Source organism: Candoia aspera, chromosome 3 (assembly GCF_035149785.1).
Source record: "Candoia aspera isolate rCanAsp1 chromosome 3, rCanAsp1.hap2, whole genome shotgun sequence".
Lineage (NCBI taxonomy): Eukaryota > Metazoa > Chordata > Lepidosauria > Squamata > Boidae > Candoia > Candoia aspera.
In genome coordinates this window covers 20466039-20490838 of record NC_086155.1, presented here as the reverse complement: position 1 = coordinate 20490838, position 24800 = coordinate 20466039, and the positions used below count along the sequence as shown (strand labels likewise).

The 24800-nt window shown below is 38.1% G+C and overlaps 1 protein-coding gene across 1 annotated transcript in view; it reads left to right on the top strand.

The window, feature by feature from the left end:
* The first annotated feature begins 6335 nt into the window (after positions 1 to 6335).
* CSE1L (chromosome segregation 1 like) overlaps positions 6336 to 24800 on the top strand; it is a 34481-nt gene continuing 16016 nt past the window's right edge. Inside the window, exons 1-13 of the mRNA XM_063297086.1 lie at positions 6336 to 6446; positions 10115 to 10207; positions 12967 to 13109; positions 13784 to 13885; positions 17341 to 17486; positions 17646 to 17736; positions 18096 to 18203; positions 19248 to 19340; positions 19534 to 19701; positions 19795 to 19924; positions 21742 to 21807; positions 23569 to 23771; positions 24688 to 24772. Of these exons, the coding sequence (XP_063153156.1) occupies positions 10123 to 10207; positions 12967 to 13109; positions 13784 to 13885; positions 17341 to 17486; positions 17646 to 17736; positions 18096 to 18203; positions 19248 to 19340; positions 19534 to 19701; positions 19795 to 19924; positions 21742 to 21807; positions 23569 to 23771; positions 24688 to 24772 (1420 nt within the window). The 5' untranslated portion in view covers positions 6336 to 6446; positions 10115 to 10122. The remainder of the gene's footprint in view (positions 6447 to 10114; positions 10208 to 12966; positions 13110 to 13783; positions 13886 to 17340; positions 17487 to 17645; positions 17737 to 18095; positions 18204 to 19247; positions 19341 to 19533; positions 19702 to 19794; positions 19925 to 21741; positions 21808 to 23568; positions 23772 to 24687; positions 24773 to 24800) is intronic.

Sequence of the window (24800 nt, the reverse complement as noted above, 5' to 3'; positions counted from 1 at the left end):
TATGTTTTCAGTGAAAAGCAGCATTTCACTACATACTGAAAAAAAATCATTTATTTTTGTATCATGTAATTTTAATCCTTGTACTGACCAGAATTCTTCTTTAATTGGACTGTTTTTTTTCCCATTGCTATAATTCTGGTATGAATATGTTCTACAAATGCAGCTTGGTCTCCATCCTTTTTTTTTTTTTTGGTCAAATGTTTTCTGTTCAGATGTGCACCTCTTTGACTTCATTAAAGGAGTGTGGCAACACTGCAAGTGACATTTCAAAATCTGAGTAAGTGCAATATGCATAGGGTTTACAATAGTTATCTTCCAAAGTTTTGCAATGTAAAGCACTGTGAAGAAGCTTCTTTTGTGAGATCTTTACTTATATATAGAATATTCTGACCATAAAACTTAGAGCCTAGTCAGTAGTATTAAATTATTCATTTCCTTAGGAAAGCTTTATTTAGCAGCCAACAGTTACATTTTCAAATGTCTAAGACTTTAATTAAAAACATATAGGTGGGAATCTAATAACCATGTAATTATCATGAAGGGTAGCACGTGTGTGTGTTTGTGCGCATGTGTTTGAAGATGTTCCATAATAGCCTTTCTTTGTGATGTTCCTGAAGATTGTGAAGAATGGTAATAATGGTACATATATTATTTCAATGTGTTTTTATAATGACTGTGGGCATCAGTACAGCTCTTTTGGCAATACCAAACAGATGGACAATTGTAATGATGTTAGGAATACTCCCTAGAAGTTTCCACAGTAATTGATTTGAGCTCAGATAATTGAACAGGTTCTGCAGGGTAAACATACAGTTTTCTGTGTCACTTCTTTAAACACTCACGAAATGTTCTTTGAGCTGGCTACATAATGGAATTCTGTATCATGAAACCAATGCAAGATGAACTGTGTGACACACAATTCCGGTATACGTGCAGTTGCTGTTGATCTCTTAGCAATAGTAGTAAGCCTTAGACTTGCATGTCAGGCTGCAGTTGCCTCTTCCCTTTCTGGTATGAATCTCCCCTTCATTTGTCAGCATTAACTATGCTTTGATTTTATGCCTGCAGTAGCAGCAATTGTGATAAAAGTGAAATAGATTCCTTCTGAAGCAGGTTTACAACACTGATTCCTACCAGATCAGGTTTGCAACACTAATTTAAAATAGAAGCTTCGATTACTATTAACTCTGGCTGCTGCTGATAGCAGACAAAGTATTACCCTATTATTTCAACCAAAGGAGAACAGGAGTGCAGAAATAGTAGTAAGAAAACAGGTAAAAATGTACAACCCTGCCCCACTAGTCATTCAGCATTGCAACATCACTCTCATAGAGAACTCTTACATTCTGAAAAGTTAAGTTCTGGTTAAGTCATGCTGCAGACATTGAAAATACTGTGCAAAAAGTTGTAAGGAGTGGTAGGTAATCTAATACTTGAAATACTTGGAGGAAGTATTTTACAGTAAATGGGCTAGAAAGAAGCCCATCAGCAGCATTCTCAAAGTAATTTCCATTTGACTGCTTCCTGGGTTATCTGGTTGAACAAGCAGCTTTTTTTTTCATGTCTATATCACTTAAGAGTTTAGGGAGGGATAGTATTATGTATATTCTAAAATACCAAGCCCAGTACAAGTTTGCCCATTCAAATCCCTATTACAAATTCAGAATGAGGCTGAAAACCTAATTATTTGAAGTCTGCAAATTTGCACATAAAGGACATTTAAAATAAATAAAATTGAATTAAAACTTGCTTAAGTGTTTGGTGCATTGCATTTTTAAAAAAATAATTCACTTACCACTGTTATACACCCACTGAAGTTAACATAAACCATTATAAATTGCCAGTGAAATTTGTCCCTCAGTATATACAGTTCAATCAGATGATGTGATGTGATTCTTGGCTTGAAGCAAAACAGAAAATTTTGATTTGTGAGAGGTGCAAGTCTTTAAATGTCTTGATATTTTTGTCCAGAATATCTCTTTGCAACTTTAAATAAAATATACTTTGTGCAAAATGTATGTTTTATCTATATAATGCTTAAAATTAGTTATAAGCTACTTTTTTTCTTAAGAGACCTTCTATTATGAAGTATGTTTAATATCATTAAGTTAATGAAAAGCATTCCTTGCCCGATGGATGTATACATTTTTGAGAGAATAGCATAATTATATACTGTAATACAAAAGCTATGTAAAGTTTTTTATATAAAATATTATGAAGAATGTTGTATTCCATGCTTTAATCAGGTGGTAAATAAAGTTTAACATCAAACTTAATTTTTTTTACCTTGTGATTAAAAGCTTGTGTCAACTACTTTTATCACCTTGTCAGGGAGTACTGTTAAAGGCTCTGGAACAGAAACATAGGTTATATGCTCAGTATTTAGAACTTCCTGGGACAGGTGTAGCTTCTGGCCAGTTAATAAGGGGGGAAGCTCTATGATCTAAAATGTGATCTGTTCTCCACACAACATCCCTCAGTTTCAACTGAGGAATGAGGTAAAATTCCTCCAAGCTGATGTGCAGGACCAATCAACAGTTATTGGAATTATTTAGTAGTAGTTACAGGTAGTCCTCATTTAATGACCACTCAGTCAGCAACTGTTTGAAATTATAATGGTGCTGAACAAGAAGGATTTAAGATCGGTCCTCGTAGTTGCAGCTGTCGCAGCGTCCCCATGATCACGTGATCGCAATTCAGATGCTTGGCAACCAGCTCGCAATTATGACGTTGCAGTGCCCTGCGGTCACACGATTGCTATTTGCAACCTGGCAACCAGGACTGCTGGAACTGCCATTGTAAATTGGTGTGGTCATGTGCCCTTGCACTTTACAACCACATCACTTAGCAACAGAGTTCTCAGTCCCAATTACCGTTGGTGAGGGCTACCTGTATTGCTGCTGGGGGTGGGGAAGCACGCCAGTTACTGACAGCAAAGGTTCACATAATTTTGCCACACACAAATATGTAGCTTTGGATCATTCTCCTCAATAAATAAATGAATAAGCATAATGTTTTTGACTCATTTATTTAACTTGGTTCTCTTTATCTAGTTTTAGGACTTATGTGGAAAACAGGTCATGTTTTAGGACATATTTATGCATAAATATTGAAATTTCAAAAGGTTCATAAACTTTTAAGCACCACTGTATACTGGAACATACTCTATAATCTATGGAACCCCAAAAGTTGCAGATGATAATGCTGGTAAGAACCTGAGATTTGAAATCCTACTTCTTTATCGGGACTATGAGATACACAGTTGGCTTATTATAACTCAATAGGTTGTACTATACCATGGCAATGGTGATTTTTTAAATTCTTCTAGGCCTGTGATCAGCAATTAGTTCTGAGGGACTGGAGACAGGATATAATTTTACTTTACTAAAGCACTGTTATAAATAAACCACAGTTGCCAGATTCACACAACACATGAAGTCAGAAGAAGCCATCTCCAGATCCAGTTATGTTTGATAACTTTCACCCCATCTCCAACCTTTCCTTTTTAAGGAAAGTTGTTGAGGTGATAGGGAATCAGCTACGGAGGATCCTAGGCGAAGCAGATTATCTGTATCCTTTTCATTTGGGTTAGAGTTGTAGGAAAGTGACCTCTCACAGGAGATGGCTCATGACTTGGGGATCACCCTGCTTAAACAGCAAGTGAAAGTCATAGCTAAGTAGGATTTTTGCCCAGCTTCGGCTAGTCAGACGTTCTGACCTCAGTAACTTGTGCCTTGATCACCACTCGGACTACAACAACATGTGCTATAGGGCATCCTTTGGAAATGACCCAGAAGCTGCAGCAGGTACAAAATGCAGCCACAAGATTATTAGCAGGACAGCCTGCATTGGTGGCTAGAAGGCTTCCAGAACCAATTCAAAGCAATGCTTGTTACCTTTGAAGTTTTAAACAGCACAGCATCAGGATACAGCAGGCAATGTCTTGCTAGAATTGAGTTCCGCCATCCACCCCATCATCAAGAGAAGTCCTGCTGAAAGCTCCCTGCCCTGTGAAATTCATGGAATGCAAATGAAACAGCAAGACTTCTCTGAAATAGACCCCACTTTATAATATATACCCAGAGGTACGTGCAGTCCCCATGTTGTTGCAATTCTATGAACAAAATTATTTTATTTCATTTACTTTCAGCTGACTGACTCTGGGCTCCTCTCTTGGGATTCATAATTGTTCTTTTTTTAATACTGATCTGGATATGTTTCTGTTTTTGCTTGATACTGTACACCACTCAAGGACTGGGGCAAGTTATTAAGTACTGTAATATATATACAGAGAAAGAGAGAGAGAGAATAATGAATTAATTGTATGTTACCTCCTCCTAATCCATAAGAACATAAGCAGTGCCCTGCTAGATTGGACCCCTGGCCCATCTAATCCAGCAGTTTGTTCTCACGACAGCTAGTCAACTGCACAAGGAAGCCTATTAGACTCCCAGCAGATGGCCTTCAAAGGCTATCACTCTGCCATCAAGGCTAATAGGCGTTGATCCCCATGACTTCCATGAATTGGCCCAACCCTTTTTTGAAGCCAGCCAATCTGGTAGCCTTCAGAGCCATACTTTAGAGCTCTTACAGTCTGTAAGAAAATGTACGCAAAGAGGCAGCCAACTAGTTTTGAAGTTCTTACAGAAATGGTAAGAACTTCAAGAGCAGAAATGGTGACAGATCTTCTTAGGATAATATTTAAAATAAACACAACTTGATGACTTTATGTATACATCCATGTAATCTTTTTGGCTACAATAGGAAAGTGATTTGCAATACATAGCATGACACATGTCTCAATCTCCTGATTACAGGCAACCGAGAGGCATCTAGTGGACCAATATGAGGGAAAAAATGCTGGAGGATTTTCCTGTAAGTCCTATGCAATTCATTCTCTTCTGCTGTTTAATATCCACAAACAGCCACTGGGGAGAGGGGGTTAAGATTAGGAATTCAGATTGTGAATTCACCAATATGCAGATAACACTAAAGTCTACCTTTTCTTAACAGCTGACTCAAGTGAGGCCTTACAGTACAGGTGCTTTACAGTTGCTTGAAGGCAGTTCTGGACTGGATGAAAGCCAACAAATCTGAATCCTGATTAGACTGGTGTTATGAATCAGTAATTCTTGGCCTTAGGAACTGGGAAAGCAGACAGTTTAGATGAAGTAGCACTGTCTCCGAAATTGTGTATAGTTAAGTGATCTTTCCTTGATTCCAACCTTTAAGCTAAAGGCATAGGTGACCTCAGTGACAAGGATGACTTATGCCAATTTTGGTTGGTGTACCAGCCTAGCTTCTATGACTATTTCACAACTGAATTACTTCAATGTGACCTAATATGGGACTACCCTTCAAGATGCAGCTGGTGCATAAGAGGGCTGCCCAATTGTTAAGTAAGGTAGCTAAATTGGGACATATAACACAAATCTTTAAAGTGCTGCACTAGTTGAGCTTTCATGCTCAAATCAGAGCGTGGACATTAGCATGTAATGCCATAAATGGCTCCAGTAGATACTGTAAAGGCCTTTCCCTCTCACTACTCGTCCCATGTGATAAGATCCGCTAGTTAAGTCTTGCAGTCCCAGCATGGGTGTAGATTCTAGTGCACTGGCCAAGAGTAGAGCCTTCTGGATGGCAGTGTCCTAATCCTAGTACTCTTTCCATTACAGTTGGGCCCAGTCAAGTTTTAAACAATTTTAAGTAAGATTTATTCTCCCATGGGAATTTACGGGATAATAACCAGGCTGTATTTTAATTGAGCAGTTTTCAATGGCTGATTCCCAAGGTTTTATCACCTTTTGGGGGGGGAGAGATTTTTAAAAATTATTGAGTGCCTTTATTAAGAAGCTTCTTAAGGCAAGACTGTTTTCCTTTGTTCATTTTCCATAAACCACTCCAGCGGGAAGGAGAGCAGTATGGAAAGTAGTATTTTTCTAGGAAATAACAAAACTTTTTACACCAGGCTGTATTGGTATGCTCTGCTCACCCATCGTTCCCCCTAGTCCAGTAAGCCATAAGCCAGCCGACGGGGCAGGGTTCACAAACGTCAGGCTAAAACGTGGTTGGCCAATTTGTGGACCAGCGTGTAACGCAAACTCAGTCCGTAACGATCACGGCTCGGCACTTCCTATCCTTCACGGGACCTCGAAAGTTCCTCACAGCTTTCCCCACCCAACAAGGCCTTCTGGGATGCCCCTGGCCTGAAGGCCTCTGCTCATCTGGTTTCAGAACCAGCGCGTCCGTGATTGGCTGGCTGTTTGGAAGAGCCGCTTGTGGATTGGTAGCGGCGGGAAGGCGGGGGAAAGCTGGCGCCGCATCCTGCGTGGTGCCGTCACCACGTCGCCGCCGCCGCGCCGTCTCACCGAGGTTTGAATGTGAAGCTGAGCCGTGGGAGGAGTTGCTGCCGTCGTTGCTACTCGCGCTGTCAGGGGACCCGTCAGGTAAGGCCAAGCCTTTGAGCGCGATCCACCGTCCCTTTCCGTGCGGCTGGGCCCTCTGAGCCGCCGGGAGAGAAAGCCGCGGAGAAGGTTGAACGTCTGAGTCTAGGGAGATGGTCGCGAATGCGGGCCCACGGCGCAGCGGAGGGAGGTGCCTCTGAACCTGCTGCGTCTACCTTGGCCTGCCTCCTTTTGCCTACGCGTGCCCCCGTTGGTTCCTGGGCCTCACCCGCGGCAAAAGCAGCCTGTTGATTGGCTAGCCTCGCCTGTCACTCGGGCTGGCAACGAGATAGCGTGAACCGAGCACCTCGATCGCTGCCCCTCTCCATTTTTCCTTTTCCCCCTTTATCGCGTCCACCCGTTGGGGATGGGGCAGGACTTCCAAGGGCAGGGAGGTTCCTCGTCCTGTTAAGGGAACTGTGATGGTTTTTCATTTCCTGAGGCAGTAGCGTAAAGGGATGTCAGAAGGGCTTACTCCCCCCCCTCAAAAAAAGGATCCTCTGCGGGCTCCTTGGGTAAAAACAGCAAATTCTTATTGCAGATATAGACCGATGAAGAAAAAATACTCTGCACGTACGCAGAAGCTATTCTGTTTGGTGCTTATCTGGAGGGTTAAAGCTTCTAACATAACGTTCTCTTTGCAACAGTATTACTGTATTCCGATTTTTGCAAATGAGGCGGAAATATTTATTATGGCCATTTGGTGAGGTCATGGCAGAGGGAAGATTTCAATCAGCTGTAGTTTATTCAATATGTACGAATGATTACTTGGAAGAAAGCTCTATCTATTCTATAGCAACGTTGCAGCTTGCTTACAAAAGATGCTTGGGATACTTGGTTTATTGATGTTCAATCCCGCCCCATTTTTCTCTCTCTCTCAAAGCCCATTTTTTCTATTGGGGAAAAAACAGCTGTTCTAAATGGTATCCCTTCTGCTTTAATTTTTTAGCCCCTCCTTCCAAATTAAACATAGTTTATTAATTTGTAATTGCATTTATGCATGTTCATTTTTTATTTTTGCTGCTCCTGCTTCCCTAGTGCCTCTACCAAGGTTTAAATGAATTGGCTGTCTTGGGAGGAGGGTGCTGAGCTCTAGAGGAATTACAATAAGCTTTAAAAAAAGCAGTGAATCATAGGCCTGTCACTGTGCTAATAGGCTGAGGTGTGTAAGATACAGGGGGATATTTTCAGGCATAAGCTGAAGTTGATTTATATATTCCTCCTTTGCAAGAAGGACAAGAGCAGTGTGTTTAATAATCAGAAAAGGTCTGGGTTAATGGTAACAGTATGGCATATAAAGATTGTTATTAAAAATGAATGTTAAAATAATACATTAAAATGCAGTGATTCAGAATTGAGATACAAAATAGCTATCAACCAAAAATTCAAGCTCTTGCCACGTGATACCTATGGGGAAGGTCAAAAACTTAAAAAAAGATTTAAAGCTGGTCTTAAAGTTGATCGAGGTCAAAATCTGTCACAACAGGGATCATGGAGCAGAATGCTAACACAGCTTCAAGGATGATTTTTATGAAACTCTTGTTTCTTTTAAAACGATGTCATAATTAACAAAAATGAACGTGGATTTGTCAAGAACAAATCTTGCCAAAATAATTTTTTTTCATTTTTTGATTGGGTAACTTTCTGAGGTGATAGTTTGATATTTTGTGGAAGTTGAGGTATATTGTGTCAACATTTCCACAGAGTATTCCATGGCAAGTTTAATTAGCAATCTAGTTAAGTATGACAATTAAGTGGGCACATAGCTTGAAGCTTTGCGAAGAGTTCTTATTAATGGTCCATCATAAAATTGGAGAGAGGTATTAAGTGGGATGCCACAGAATCAGTCCTGAGACCTCTAATCTTCAATACTTTTTTAATGATTTAGATGAAGAGATGGAGGGAATATTTATCAAATTTGCAGATAGCACAAATCTGGGTAGGATATATAACAACAGAGAAGAAATAAAATTCAAAATAATATTAATAGGTTGGAGAAGTGGCTTAATGTAACAGTAAATATAACAGATACAATAGTAATTGATTTCAAAGTGAATATGAGCCAGCAGTGTAAAGGCTGCAAAGAAAGGCAAGTGTAATTTTAGGCTGCATCAATAGAAGTATAATTTTTGAAACATGAGAAGTAACTATTTATTCTTTCTGCATCCTCAGACCTCACTTCAAGCCCTATAAAGAGTTCTGTCAACAAAGAAATTGAAACAGGTTCCGAGAAGGGCAACAGATATTATTAGAGGATTAAAAATTTTCTGAAGGAGCTAAGTATCTTTAGCTTTGAAAAAAGACACCTGAGAAGATGTGATAGCATTCTTCAAATATGTGAAAGGGCGTCACATAGAAGGTCAAGTCCTGTTTTGTATCGTTCCAGATCGCAGGACTCAGAATAATGGACCTAAATTACAAAAGACAGATTCCAACTTCCTAAAGGAAGAATTTGACACTGGAACCAGTTAACTGGGAAGGTGGTGGATTTCTCTTCCATCTTCAAGCAGATGCTAGAGAGACATTAATCTGGAATGCTTTAGTTTGGCTTTCTATGCTGGAGGCTTGAATGATAGCTTCAACCCTTTAGTTCTAGTCAGAAATAGAGCACCTAATGGGATAGGAACTTGGTTTGGAAAATACAGCTTAAGTGGGATTTGATACAGTTTTCTGTACCATGAAAAACCTGGAAAATTAAAACTGACAGCTTGAACTGAAAGCGCAATAAATAACCTGTGTTTTTAAAATGAAACAATTTGAAAAAGGTCATACTTACCTGTATTTGGTATTACATAGTATGGAGTTGTACATACTTTTATTTTTAAGTCATTTTTTCATGATTAATGGTAGGCAAGGGCAGGAAACAGGAACAACAGGGAGTTCCTTTATTGTAGGAACGACAGGAATGCCCTTTATTGTAGGGTATAATAATAGAATCTTGAAAGCCTGTTAGAGTTTCTCTACTATATTTTATATCAGTCTCAAAATAAAGAGAATCATCATCCACTAGACTTAGTAAATTGTGTTACTCTTGGAAGACACATTGAAAAGGATATAGGAAGGATGCAACATTTAATTATGTCTGGTACTATTCTGAGATCATACTTTCTAACCCAATTTAGGCAAGATGGAACTAGGTTCAGCAAGATTTTCTTTATGCCTTCTTAATCCCACCACAACATGTACTTTTCATATTTCTTCCAGAGAATTGGGGGCATTTTCCAAAGCAAATAGGCACAATAGGAACAGTGGGATAAATGAGAGAACCAGGAAACTGGAGTCTGGTCATATAATATTGGACGGAGACAACTGAAATCTTAGTCTACATGATGTCAGATCATGGAAGTTATGATTTGCATGTGAAATCTACTGTGTTATTTTTGTGTATGTTTTTATTCACAACTCTAGGTCATGTTTACTATTGGATAGGAGAATGTACAATGAATTGTGTGTATGTTTTTAATGAGAGGTCATTTGTCAGTTTAGAAATCCTAATTAAGAGCATACAGAAGACTGATTTGAACTTGCATCAGTGTGTGCTCTGTTGGCGAAAGTATACTTTTAAAATAATACATTGTAGTGTTTGCTTTGTTGAGAATAAGGTTGGTCTTAATACACTGTTCTTAATACACGGCATTAAAAGTTACTGAACACATTTTGTTAATTTTTAGGTTCGGTTATGGAGCTGAGTGATGCCAATTTGCAGACTTTAACAGAATACTTAAAGAAGACACTAGATCCTGATCCTGCCATAAGGCGTCCTGGTAAACTGTTTAAAAATTAAGAACGTGAATAAGAAATTTGAGACCACATTAAATGGCATATTGTGATACTTTAGAGCAGAATATTACATGGCGTTTTTAGAACTAAATGCTTCATTTTTTTTTTCCCGACTCAGATACGTTGACCAAAAGAGGATTTTTCAAACTGTTAAAACATTATTATATGCAACACTTTAGATTCAAAGGCAAAAAGGTGCTTTAGAGTGCATGGGGCATGAACATAGCACCTGTCCATAACTTTTTAAACCAAATGTATCTTTTCCCAGGATGGTGTGCAGCTATGGAGGCTAGTCACGTGATCTCAGGAAAAGACATGTCTGCTTTTAGGAGCTGCAGACAAGTGCTACTTTACTGCTTCATGTGCTCCAAAGCATCTTTTTTTCTTTAAATCTAAGGCACTGCATAGCTATATTATGCAATGAAAGATCAATTGTTTGAAATGATTCTAGTTTTAATTCTTATTTTTGAAAAAAAAAGGTAGCATTTACCAGATAGAAAAGGCATTAATTGGAGGACACTAACCTGTGCAAACTGAAGGACAACATTTTAGATCCCTGTGACATTTTAGAAAATACATCAATTGAATTTCAGAGAACAATTAAGTCAACTAGCTAATTAAGAAATTATCAACATGTCTTTAATACACTAGCTACAATCAAGGGAGATGTAGGATAAGCTTTTGCCAGTCTTATTAACTGTCTGAATCCCTAATGAGATCTCTGTATAATGAGATAACTGAGATGATACAAAGAATTTAATGCATTAAAATCTAAGTGACCCTGATGATGCTGAAGTAAATTGTTTAGTACATGTTATTCATAATTAGCCATCTCGGTATTCTTTGTATTATGCCTCATAAAATCACTACAGCAAAAGTAATGATTATGGTCAGGAATCAGAAAGGAAACCAAAAGAAATTTCAATAAGACTGAAAGAGTAAAGTAAATTTATTTATTTGGTCAATGACCAGCAAAATTTAAAAGAAAAAACAAAGTACAATCAAGAAATACAATAATAAACTACAAACTAACAAAATATATCACATAATAATAGAGCATTCACTCTGCTATTACTGTATTAATACATTTGTTACCTTATGGGGTGAGCCTGAAACATTAGAAATTATATGGTAAGAACTTATAAAAGTAAAAATATATATCCCCTGACAATTTATCAATTAAAATATTTCAGATTTAAAAGTACTTTTTAAAATAGGGAGTTATTTCTTTGTCTGGATTTGTCTTATTTTCATTGCAGCAACACAATTTGGATAAACAGGGGCCTATGGGAACCAATAAAAAGGAAAACTAAGTGTCTTTATATCTAAAAAAGAAGCTATACGCTTGTCAAGAAATTATAGACGAATACAAGTTTAAAACATCTGAATAAAATTAAGATGAGTAAGAAACAAAAGTGATACTATTGTGAGAGGTTATTACAGGTGATGTACTCAAGCAGAGGGCAGTGCCTTTCTAAATGAACTCAATTTTTCAAAAAGTAATGTGAGAGTTCAACTACTCTGCTAAGTGCTGGAAAATTAACTCAGCTAGAATCTCTCTCACTGACAAGTTCATTTTTCAGAAGGTGAAAGAGAAACAAGGGGTCACCCTGAACCATCTTAATCAATAGAAAGAAGTTGGTCAATGGGCTGAAGGCGTTAGGCACCTTGGGGGAAAGTGACTGTGTCTCTGCTGGACTTTGATAAAGGAGAAAAACCTGAGAAATGTCAGTTCTTGGACTTCAGGAAGGCAGATGTTAATGAACTCAGGTGAAAGATGAGCAGCAATATAATCGTGAATGACCTAGAAAATGGAATGGAGATTCGTAGATATCAAGTTAGGAAGATTGGCTACTACACTGAAGAACAAAATCCCTGTTCAAAATGATCTTAGCAGGCCAATAAGAGGACTGGAAACAAAATTCTATGAAGAATGGTTAAAGGAGCTGGGCTGTTTAGTTTGTAAAAGAGAAGCATGAGAGATATGACAGCTGTCTTCAAATATCTGATAGATTGTCGTATACAAGGGGCGGCAGACCTGTTCTTTATTGAGACCAAAAGAAGGGCAAGGTGTAATGGATTGAAATTAAAGAAAGGAGATTTTGGCTGAATGTCAGATGGAATTTCCTGATAGGAAAAGCTGTTAAGAAATAGAACAGTCTGCCTAGAACAATGGTGGATTTCCCTTCCCTGGAGGTTTTCAAATGCAGCCTGAATGATTAATAGTTGTGAATGGTTTAGTAAATTCTTGCTCTGAGTGGGAGTTTGAACTCAGTGTCTTTAAAGATTCTAACTCAGATATTCTGTGATTCTGTGAATAATTAAACTGTTCTATCCATAGCTTTCTCATGCTTTACATTTCTTAATAACTTTAAATGTATTGCCAAATTGTTTCTGCATACTGTTAAATATCCTCATTTTTCTGGTACAGTGATAGGGGTGAGTCTATTTTATTCCTGTTCAGTGATTCCAAGCAATATAAGAAAGTAACCCAGAGTAGATATCTTTTCGAAATATAATAGCCAGAGTATAAAATTTAAGAGCAGCATCCTGATCTACGTTTAGCAGCTCCTGTACATACAAAGATGTTTAATACTAGCAGGATGGCAACTGTATTGTCAATATAAAAATACTTATTTCAATTTATTATCCTTCCCCAGTCTTTTCGTTTCTTTTTGATGTTAAACAATAGGGGTTTGGCAATAATAAAACTGCGAACTATATTATTTATGTTTTCTTACAGCGGAAAAGTTCCTTGAATCTGTTGAAGGAAGCCAGAATTATCCACTGCTACTCTTAACACTATTGGAGAAGTCACAAGATAATGTCATAAAAGTCTGTGCTTCTGTCACATTTAAGAATTATATTAAAAGAAACTGGAGAATTGTAGGTATTTGGTTAACTGGTACAGATGTATTATATGTTGCCTGTTTATTATGCCCAAATTGATTGTTAGGATGCTATAACGAACTTATAGGAAATCTGTTACATACTATTGGAGGCAGAATCAGTTTTATATCTGAATCTGAGAATAATAACTACATTAATTCCTCCATTATACATACATTCATATGCACATTCAGATTGTTTATGCTGTATGTTCATGCATTCAAAAGATGCTTGAGTTACCAGGTCCTATAGCCAACGCAGAGGTCTTCATTTTGTGGATAGCACAAGCACAAGTGGCAAAAATAAATTGCCTAGCCCTTTTCCCTTCCTGCATAGTATGGAGAAAGGACCCAATGGTTTCTCTCTTACAATTTGAACTTTTGGAGAAAGTAGAGAAGCCATCAGTAGATGAGGAGTGGGGGTTTTATGGACCAGAGTTTTGCAACTCTGCTTTGGAGGGTATTATATAATTAGAATTGAACTTTAATTTCATAATCTGTTTCAGATTTTGCAGCCACTGATTTTAATTTAAAGTTATATATCCTGAGATGACTATTCATTACGGGTGTGCAGAAAAGTATTTGTCTCCTATTTATCCTCTGTATGAAGCAATCAACTTAGCAATGTCTAGAAAAGGTATGGTCTTAAATTAACTAATACTTTGTTTGCAGATTGAAGATGAACCAGACAAAATATGTGAAACTGATAGGATAGCTATTAAAGCCAACATAGTACACCTGATGCTTAGCAGCCCAGAACAAATTCAGAAACAGGTAAGGCAACTAAAAGTGGAATTCTACTCTGATTTTGCAGGGAGATTGGTAGTTATATAAGGGTTTTAAGGAATATTAGATATATCAAACCATATCAGTTCAAGTGTGTTAGGAACAAGAATATTTAAGAGCAGTCATATCTGTATAAGTACGTTTAAGTCAAATGTAAAAATTGATAGGTATTTCTCTATTGTGGTAAAAACAGTTATAACATTGGCTCACCTAACTTGGTTAAAGCATGCTGTGGATAGTTGATAATGACTAATACTGTAAATCCTAAATCAATAGGGGTCCCCATTCTATGGCTTAGGCCTAGGAAGCCATTGGTCTCAGAAAAAAAAAGATGTTGGCTATGTTACAATGACTTTTATTAATTTTGAAAATACGTTTGCTTCTGTTCAGTGCATGATTATCAGAGTAGCATACATATTTACGAAATAAAATATAAATTAAATGTTCTAAAAACTGGAGTACAAGGCAAGATTATGCAATGGCTCTTTCTTAAGAATAACAGCTTCAAATGTTTCTCATCGGAGATAAGATAAAATCTGCATTATCACTCCATGTTTGTTGGGTTTTTCTATACTCCGTGTTTCCAAATGTACTTGATTTGTTAAAGATGTCGGAGTAATACCAAAGATACATGTCACTGCAGAATAAAAACTTATAGGAGAAGCTTAGAGTCAGGAAATATTAAGGCACTGTATGAAACTCCACCAATTTTTATTCCAAGAAGGTTTTTATTTTTAATTTCCATATGCAGTATGTTTCCTTAGCTTCATATAGTAAAAGTTGCATTGTTTTAGGGCTAAATTAGTTATAATGATAAATATGTGTCTGCAGTTGAAAACAGCAACTCATACATGTACTTATTTGTCCATAGCATCTAATAGAACATATAGCATGACATAGTCTGTGGCCCAATTCTGTTTGCTAGAGGCAGCCATTTATATGTGGTGGCAGAAGGAAATATATATAAATTTATACAGCCATCTACCTGACATATTAGTCAGGGTGCCATAACATTTTTTTAAAGGAAATAACTATAAAAATGAAATATAATACAATATGGTTAAACTTTTTGCACTAGAGGTAGTTCAAATAATCAGAGATGGTCACTGGGAGAAAAGTCAGGTTTTAACAGCTTTTCAAAAGGCAGGCAGAGTCAGGTCCTTCTAGATGCTGTTCCAGAGGGCAGGCACAGCAACAAAGCAGGGGCATTTCATGGGTCCCAGCTGATGACACTGCTTACATGACAGGACCTTGAGAATACCAGCCTTGTCAGATCTAACTGGATGGGCAGAGATTATCAGAGTCAGACGGTGCCCCAAATAACCAGGCCCTGTGCCATGAGAAGCTTTAAAGGAGATAACCAGCACCTTGAATCACACTGAAAAGCCCACTGACAATCAGTGCACCTTGCAAAGGAATAGTGTTACATGAGCATACTGATGAGTGTCCATTACTCACACTGCTGCATTCTGGAATAGCTGTAGCTTCCAATTGGTCTTCGGGGCAAGCCCTACAAATTGCAGTAATCCAGACGAGGTAGACAAAGGATGAGTGGCTGAGTAAGAACCTCTAATCTAAGAATGGTACAGTTGACTCACAAGATTGATTTGTGCAAAAGCCCTCTGAGCCAGAGTTGCCATGTGGTCTGAGTAGTGCAGCCCCATTCAGAACCAAGATGGGAAATCTCTGGATCCAGGAGGCCTTGAAATCTAGAGCCACTCAGTCTGGTTAGAGTTGAGTGTGAGTTTGTTCCTCCCTGTCCACTTACACAGAACCTTGATGGCCAATTAGGTGACCAGTGGCTGAGACGCACAACTGGGTATCATCAGTGTGCTGATGGTACTAACTCCATGCCATGGATTACCTCACCTAGGAGCTTTGAATAAATGTTAAACAGGAGTGGGAAAAGAATCAAGCCCCGAGAAACTCCACACAGCAAGGTTCAAGGCTGGCTTTCTCCCCAATCAACATTGATTAGAACCGGCCCTGGAGGAAGGAGAAGAATCACTGAATCACTGTGCCTCTAACCCTCAACATCCTGAGAGAGTCATAAGGATACCTTGATCAGTGGTATTGAAGGCCACCAAGAGATCAAGAAGCAGTGTGATGGTCACCACCCAATCCCAGTCCCACTAGTGCTGTCTCAGTACTATGCCCAGGCCTAAAACCTGACTGGAAGGGATCCAGATAATCCATTTCTTTCAGAACCTCTGAAGCACTTGTTCAGCAGCCCTAGCAGGGAAGATGGGAGACAGGTTAGAAATACAGGTTAGATATTGTCCGAGACCATTTGGCCCAGCAGTGGCTTCTTGAGGAAGCAGAAGAACATTGCTTCCTTAAGCTCAGTCAAAACCGCTCCCTCCCTCAAGGATGGATTCATCACTTTGATTCATTACATGTCATCTTCCAGGAGGTCTTGACCAATCAGGGCCATGAATCTAATGAGCAGGTGGCCATGCTTATACAGCCTATTCACTTCCTTGGGACTAACAGGCTCAATTTTTTCCCAAATAACCATTCCAGACGCTTCAACCAATTGTACAGGACCTGCATGCTGGAGTCCAGCTCAGAGCAAATGTGAGCAATTTTATCCAACAGATGCCTCAGATAGTTCTCATAATAGCCCTTCAAGTGATCTTCCAACTCACCCCTCCGTAAGAGGGACTGGAATTTCTTTGACAGGGCTGCTAGAAGGCAATCTGTGGGTGCCGTAAGAACAGAAAAATAATGATATTTTGTTGTTCTTGTTACCACGGGGTAATCCTTAATAAAGGCTCTTTCCCATGTTCAGTCAGATTAGCTCTTCACACTTCATCTTCCTCCAGCAGTGTTCTAGGTGTCTTTCCTGAAGTCTGATGTTACGAACAAGGTCTGCTGGAGAAAAAGGGAGGTAGACACATGTTTACTGTTTTCAGCTACTAATGTGTACTTGGGTCCTTTATTCTAAATAAGGTTCTGTATTGCATTTAGTTAAAGCAGTGCTTCGCAAACATGGGTAAATTTATTTTATTTATTTATTACTCAAATTTAGCCACCGCCCATCTCCCCCAGAAGAGGGACTCAAATTACCCAAAAAGAGCCAGTATGGTCTATGGTGAAGGCTCCAGGCTAGAAACTAGGAGTTCTAGTCCCACCATAGGCATGAAAGCCGGCTGGGTGACTTTGGGCCAGTCACTCTCTCTCAGCCCAACTCACCTCAGGGTTGTTGTTAGGAGGAGGAAGGAGTATTAGGTATGTTCCCTGCCTTGAGTTATTTATAAAAATAATAAAAGGATAAAAAAAATATTTTAAAAAGTTGGGTAAGTGGTTTTTCTTACCTACATTGGGTAAAAAGGACTTTCTGATAAGCGGTTTTGGGTAATAAAGGAAAAAGTTTGGGAAGCACTGAGTTAAAGCAACAGTTTATCCCTTTTCAACTATCCTTATTTATTCTCTTTTTGTAGTTAAGTGATGCTATTAGCATAATTGGCAGAGAAGACTTTCCTCAGAAGTGGCCTGACCTGCTAACAGAAATGGTAAATCGCTTTCAGAGTGGTGATTTCCATGTTATTAACGGAGTTCTTCGTACAGCACATTCTCTATTCAAAAGGTATGGGAAAGGGCTCTGAACCCCCCATTTTTGTTTGCGAGTAAAAATGCTCTGCTGTGCAGTAATTGTGTTTTGATTGACTTTGAGTGTAGTTTACCAACTTCATTAGGAATTTATTCAGTATACATTAAATTACTTGAATTTTCCTTTCTTCATTAGGTACCGTCATGAGTTTAAATCAAATGAACTGTGGACAGAGATCAAACTTGTCCTTGATGCATTTGCACTACCCTTGACCAATCTCTTCAAGGTACAGCGTTGCTTTTGACATTTGAATCCTGGCAAAAACACTTTACAGTATTTCATCTTCATAGCAGAGCTTAAACATATGTTGGGTACATGTGAGGTTGTGATTTCCATTTTACTACTTTGAATGTTAACTTCCTAGAAAAGTTAAGATAAGAAAAAATAGATACTGATACTGAGATTACTAAGAAAGTTTTTTAAAATAGCGCTTTTAATATTCAGACTTCTGATGGTAGTGGCTGTGATTGTTTTGCTAACTCTGATTTTTTAATATCTTGTGGTTTTTGTACACTTGTTGCGTTTTAATAGAAAAGAAGTGGAAACTTTTAAGTTTAAAGTGGTTATTAATCTTTCCTTTTCTAGGCCACCATTGAGCTTTGCAGTACTCATGCAAATGATGCCAGCGCTTTGAAAGTTCTGTTCTCCTCTCTGATTCTTATTGCTAAGTTGTTCTACAGTTTAAACTTTCAAGTAAGCCACCTTTATGTTTTCTGGTTAATAGTTCTGATCCATCCCTGTTGATGTTCAAGCAGCAATAATTGATGAAAGACCTTGGTGTTGCTAATTTAAAAAAGTCTTCATAGATTTTTGGGATGATGAAATGTTTTAAAAGCAAAGAATCTGGATAAAGGTGAATGCTGGCTGTGTGAATCACATGGACAGAATATTTCTTGCCGTTTTAACAGATGAAAAATAGTGTATATATCACCTTTTAATATAATAAGATTGCCTTTTTACATTTAGCTTCTGCTCTGGTTCATTTCAATAAGAATAAGCCTGATCAAAATTTATGTCAGGAGAGCAAAGAAAAGGGTTTTAATGGATATTAACAGGCAGGATATCCAATCTGGAATAGTAGATGGACTTAAATATAATTAAGTCAAGACAAAGGTTGATGTTCTCAGATTTGGTTAATTTTATGCTCACTGCCTTTAAGTAAGGGTGCGTCTTTTGAACAAAAACGATTTGTTGTAATACATTTCTGATCCATTCTGTTCTGGCACTGATAATCATGAAAAAAAAGAAGCAATATACTGCATTTCTGAGAGGCCTTGGATTTTACCAAAAAATGCCATATGGCATTTTTAAAAAAATGACAATTGATGGCAATAGCCTAATACTGTATTTGTACATGTGTCCACCTTTGCTGAATGAAGTATCCTGAAGGGCTGGAAAAGGTACTAGAATGCAGCTTCTTCTGGTAAATCAGTGTTTTCCTACAAAGCTTGATAGCCATTTTGTGAATGGATAAGCCTCCCTCCCCATGGCAGACCATCCTCTTAGACTGCTAATGACATGTTTTCAGGTAGTCATGTATTCACTGATCCAAAGAAGTTGGGTCAGCTGTACTGATCAAAAAATGAGAAGATTGGAATTCTAAATATAAAAAATACAATTTGGATTTCATAAATCCTTTATTTATAATCATTTGAAAACTTTCCTTTGAGCAGATTCTGCCAGAATTAGTTACCGTAAAAAATAATTTAAAATATGAACTTGTACCTTAATCTGTAGGACCTTCCTGAATTTTTTGAAGATAACATGGAAACTTGGATGATGAACTTCCATAACCTTTTAACTTTGGATAATAAACTCTTACAAACAGATGTAAGTAACGTGATAAACGTTCTGTTAATTTTCTCTGAAATCGTATTCATATTCAGTAGTAAAAATGGCATTGTGACTGTATGTCTATTGGTAGTGAAATTTATATGGAACTTTTGGGTGGTAAGGTGCATTAAAATGTGAATAAAATAAGGATGAGTGTGGTTAATAATATTTTTGTTGGTGGTGGTGGTAGGATGAAGAGGAAGCTGGTCTTCTAGAGCTTTTGAAATCCCAAATTTGTGACAACGCTGCTCTCTATGCACAAAAATATGATGAAGAATTTCAGCCTTACCTGCCCCGTTTTGTCACTGCAATTTGGAATTTATTGGTCACAACTGGTCAAGAAGTTAAGTACGATCTGGTAAGTATAAGTACCTGGCTCTCTTTCATCATGCTTGAAATAAACATTGTGGTACTTTTTCAAATAACGCTTGTTCATGTCTTTGTCTTACAGCTGGTAAGTAATGCAATCCAGTTCCTGGCTTCCGTTTGTGAGAGACCCCATTACAAGCACCTGTTTGAAGATCAGAATACATTGACAAGTATTTGTGAAAAAGTTATTGTTCCCAATATGGAATTTAGAGGTACATCGATTTACTTATTTGTTTGTTTGTTTGTTTTCTATCTATACAACCAGACACCCCAAAATGACATTCAGCACTTTACAAAATATAAAGCATTATTGAACATGAAAACACCATAGATTAATTAAAAACAAGTGCAAAGTGAAAATAAGTTCAACTGTGACATTCTGCAAATGCCCTGCAGAAGAATTCAGTCTTCGGTAGCTTCCAGAAGACCAGCAAGGAGGAAGTGGGGTAGTATTTTCGTTTAGTATGCATTTTATATCTAAGCTCAGTACAATGCCTATTTTTTTCTATTTCATGATACGGGGTCTGTAGCTGAAAAAAGTCACCTGAGAGTTCCCATCCTCTTCACCTTGTTGGCCTGGGGAACAATAAAGACTGTTAGCAGGGCATAATCACTGGATGAGCTAGGTGGGCTGCTTCTGTGCCTAGAAGGTGGTCCTGAAAATATGTAGATCCTAACATTTTGGTCAAAAGCAGCACCTTGAAATGTATTGGTAACCAATGCAGCAACTGCAAAATAGGTGTTATGTTGCTGTGAGGACTTGATTTGCTAATATACAAGCTGTTACATTTTTGCCATCTGCATTTTATGAATGGTTTCAAAGTCACTCCCATGCAGGAGCACAGTGCAGTAGGCAGGTGGTGGTAAGTGCATGAGTCACTTCCCACTCCATGTAGGGCTACAACTGGCACACCAGCTAAAGCTGGGCAAAGTTCCCTGGCACAGACTCCGTCTTCCTATCCAGCATTGGCTGTAAATTCAGGAAGACCCCACAGTTCCAGATTTGCTTTTTCAGGGGGAATACTACTTCACTAAGATATATCACTGGAGGTGACAGATCTGGGTGTCTGGTCCACTACAGATTAAGCATGAGCCAGCAGTGTGCTGCAGTTGCAGTCCAGGTCTGCATTGGCTCTTTTAGCATCAACAGAGGTCAAGATCACAGAAAGTGATAGTTCAACTCTGTGCCACACTGGTCAGACTGCATCTAGAATACTGTGTCCAGTTTTAGTCACCACAACAGAAAAAGGATGCTGAGGAACTGGAAGAGTGCAGAGAAGAGCAACAGAGATGGCAAGGGGTCTGAAGGCTAAAGCCTATGAAGAACAGTTAAAAGAACTATGTATGTTTAGCCTAAAGAAGAGAAGTCTAAGAGGAGACATGATAGCAGTCCAATACTTGAAGGGCTACTATAGGGAAGAGGATGTGGATTTGATGTGAATAAGGATAGGACAAGAACCATTGGGTGGAAGCATGACTGAAGGAGATTCAAATTTTCCTGACCATAAATGCTATTAAGCAATGGAGTAGTCTGGCTTCTGGAGTCATGGGTGACCCATCACTGAACATTTTCAAACAAAGGTTAGCCTTTAGTTTTGGCTGGTCTGAGGATTCCTCCTTTGGCCAGGGACTTGGAGTAGATCTCCAAGACCCCTTCTAAACCTATAATTCTATAAGATGCTCTTAGTTTCATTCATTGTAAATGAAAAGGGAGAGTCAGAATCCTGCAGGGTTTCATGAAGATATCATAACCACAATACTGAAGGTTCATAAGCTGTTTTTCATACCGTGATAAACTGCTTAGGATTTTATAATGAGAAGCTGTGTATTCATAATTTGACCAGGAAGTTCTGTTTATTTTGTGGATGATAACATAATAAATAAATAAAAATAACTCTAGTGATTATACTAAATTACTTCACAAATCATGCATATGGTTGATTTAACAAATTATTATCAAAAATATGTGATATTAAAAACAAATTAGTTTTAGCAAAGTGTTTAATCTTTACAATTTGATATCACCTAGCTGCTGATGAAGAAGCTTTTGAAGATAATTCTGAAGAATATATTAGAAGAGATTTGGAAGGGTCAGGTAATTGTTTTGATAGTGGATAAACAAATAGTATTGGTGGATAAACTTACAGTGTGCCCGTGTATGCTTTTGAGTCAGTTTCTGACTCCTGGTGACTGCCTGGACAAGTCCTGCAGGGGTTTTTTGGAAGTGGTTTGCCTTTGCCTTCTTCCTAGAGCTGAGAGAAAGTGACTGGCCCAAGGTCACTAAAGTGGGACTAGAACTCCTGGTCTCCCGGTTTCCAGCCTGATGCCTTAACCACGACACCAAACTGGCTGTCTATATAGTATTTGCACATCCCTATTAGAAATAAGGATGTGCAAAATATTCAGTGGATGGACTCTATTTCCAGGTGATCCCTTCTTGGATCAAAGCTTGTATATTCACTCTGGACACAGAACCAAAACGTGTGTTCCTCATGGACATAGTTCAGGAGGGGGAGAGTGGAAAAAGGCTGAGGACATCAGCAGAGGCTTACTTCCTCACTTCACTAGATCTACATAACACCTTCCTTTCTCTACTTCTATTTAGCCACCACCGGTGATGCCAGCTTTAAGAGTCTAACTAGCCTCTCTGCCTGCCCGCCCCCCCCCCCCCCGATTTTCTCAGTGCCTGCCTTTTCTCCCCTTAGTTGTTGCCAGTATTCTTGGCTTCAAGGGCAGCATATCAAACTGGCTTGTTCCTGCAATTTTCCTGAAGGGGTAGAAGGGAAAGAAAGGTATTTGGAAGGTGTTGGAGGCAGATGTGCCCCCCTCCCAGATACAGAGAGGAGAGAACATCTTTATAACTTGAAGGTGCAAAATGTGTCTTATCTTAGAACAGACACTAAGTTGTAAGCAATTTAAATTTTGCAGTCCTTTATGCTTCAGTTATACAACAGCTAAGTGTTTGCATTTAGTTTACATTAGACTTAGCCCTAAAAGCAGTTTTGTGTGATTATGTTTTTCTTTGCTTTTTAGTATCTATTAATTCTCTCTTGACAGCCTAACAATACTACTTCAATACTACCATGGGACTTATACTTTATCTCCAGTTCTAGAAGTAGTCCTCCAGGTGTTGCTTAATAACAATATTCAGGAGCCCTAGCAAGCATAGCTATGGTGAGGGATTCTTGAAATTACAGTTCAGCAAATTCTGGATGGCCACAATATCTCTGCTTTGCTCTGGTTTAACTAATGCCCCCAATCCTTCTCAAGTCATCCCAAACAAGTCTGTACAGTGTTTATTCAGAGATCAACTACTTTGAAAGTTTCCTATATATAATTTCAACGTACTCAATTCATGTTCTTCAGCTCTGTTCCTATGGAGTATTGTTGAAACTAACTTAGTAGCACATTATAAACCCAACTAATTTCTTACTCCAGAAGTTCAGTCCAGTATGTGTGCATTTAGAATTTAAAACTTACTTCTGGGGCAATAAGTTTTTTTCTCCTTTTTTTCATTTTCATCATGCACAAGGTGGTGCCTACAAAAACAACCATTTATCCTGTAATCTTAAGTGATTAACAATATTAGAGTGTATATATAGAATCTTGAAATGTTTGTGATTGTACATTCAATTTCTGTATTTTAGCACTAATTAAACTACTATATCTTGACAAATAGGCACTTCATATGTTCTCTTTTTTGTTGTTGTTGTCAGCCTATCCTTACTAGTTTGGCATGCACAGTTGTGTAAGTCTTATTTAGTAATATTAAAAGCAGTGAATCAAAATCAAGAGACAGTGATTGTGTTTAAGTATAACCTGCCATGCTCTTAATTTTTACCTTTTTCTGGTGTAGATATTGATACCAGACGCAGAGCAGCCTGTGATCTAGTAAGGGGCTTATGCAAGTTTTTTGAAGGACCTGTGACGGGGATCTTTTCTGGTTATGTTAATTCTATGCTGCAAGAATACGCAAAAAATCCATCTGTCAATTGGAAACATAAGGATGCTGCTATTTACCTTGTAACATCTTTGGCATCAAAAGCTCAAACGCAAAAGGTACTTGGTGTTTCATTAGGAATTAAAGGGTATAATAAGATCTGGGTCCTTTTGAGGAAGAGGTTATAACATCAGTTCATACCTTGATTTCTGTCGTTTCCCTATTTTAACCTCTAGCACATTTCATAAAGGTATTAGCCCACTAGCATGTATTGGTTGCAGTCTTTTAAATCTAAAAAGTGGACATCATGGAATACTTAACCTGGAGATTGTCTGTATGGACACTGCTCACATTACCTTCCACCCATGCCTGAGATAGCTATTCCCCAGTGCTGAGCAAAGAAAAATATTTGTTAACCAGTGTTGGGAACTGAATAATGGTGTCTCAGAGGCTCAGCAAAATGAGCAATGCTAGAAATGTGTGAGGTGAAGCATATAGCAATGATAGGTCCTGAATAAGGGCCAAGCATCATAATGTATAGCTGGAGTGAATAGAACTTTGGTGATATGCAGACAGATATATGCCTGGCTGTTCAGGTGATTCCATTTCTTTTCAGCAGAAGAATCAGATTGGGTAACTTACTTCGTTGCAGAGATACAGGAGATCTCTACAATAAAAACTGTCATGGGCATGCAGATCCTTCAAAATCTCAGTGGCTTAAAAGGAGACTTTGGTGAATAAACTGGATCAAGTCGGCCTACTACTTGCAGGGCTGCTTCTGAAACCTGGGAGATATTGCTAAAATATTGTGGTTAATCTACTTTATGCTTGCCCAAATACTCCAAATATTTGATTTAGAGTGTTCATTTGTTTCTGCTTTACAGTTTAAACTTTGAAACGAGAACAATAAGGCAGATCACTTACAGAAAGTGCTAGGTACCGTTCACAGTGCATTTCAGCAATGCATATTTAAATGGAAGTATAAATCAATCAATACAGATTTTAAAAAAATGATTATCCTGTTTCCCTCCATAGCATGGAATAACCCAAGCCAATGAACTAGTAAATTTGACAGAATTCTTTATGAATCATATTCTACCAGATTTAAAGTCTCCTAATGGTAAGTTTAACATTCTATATGAAATATC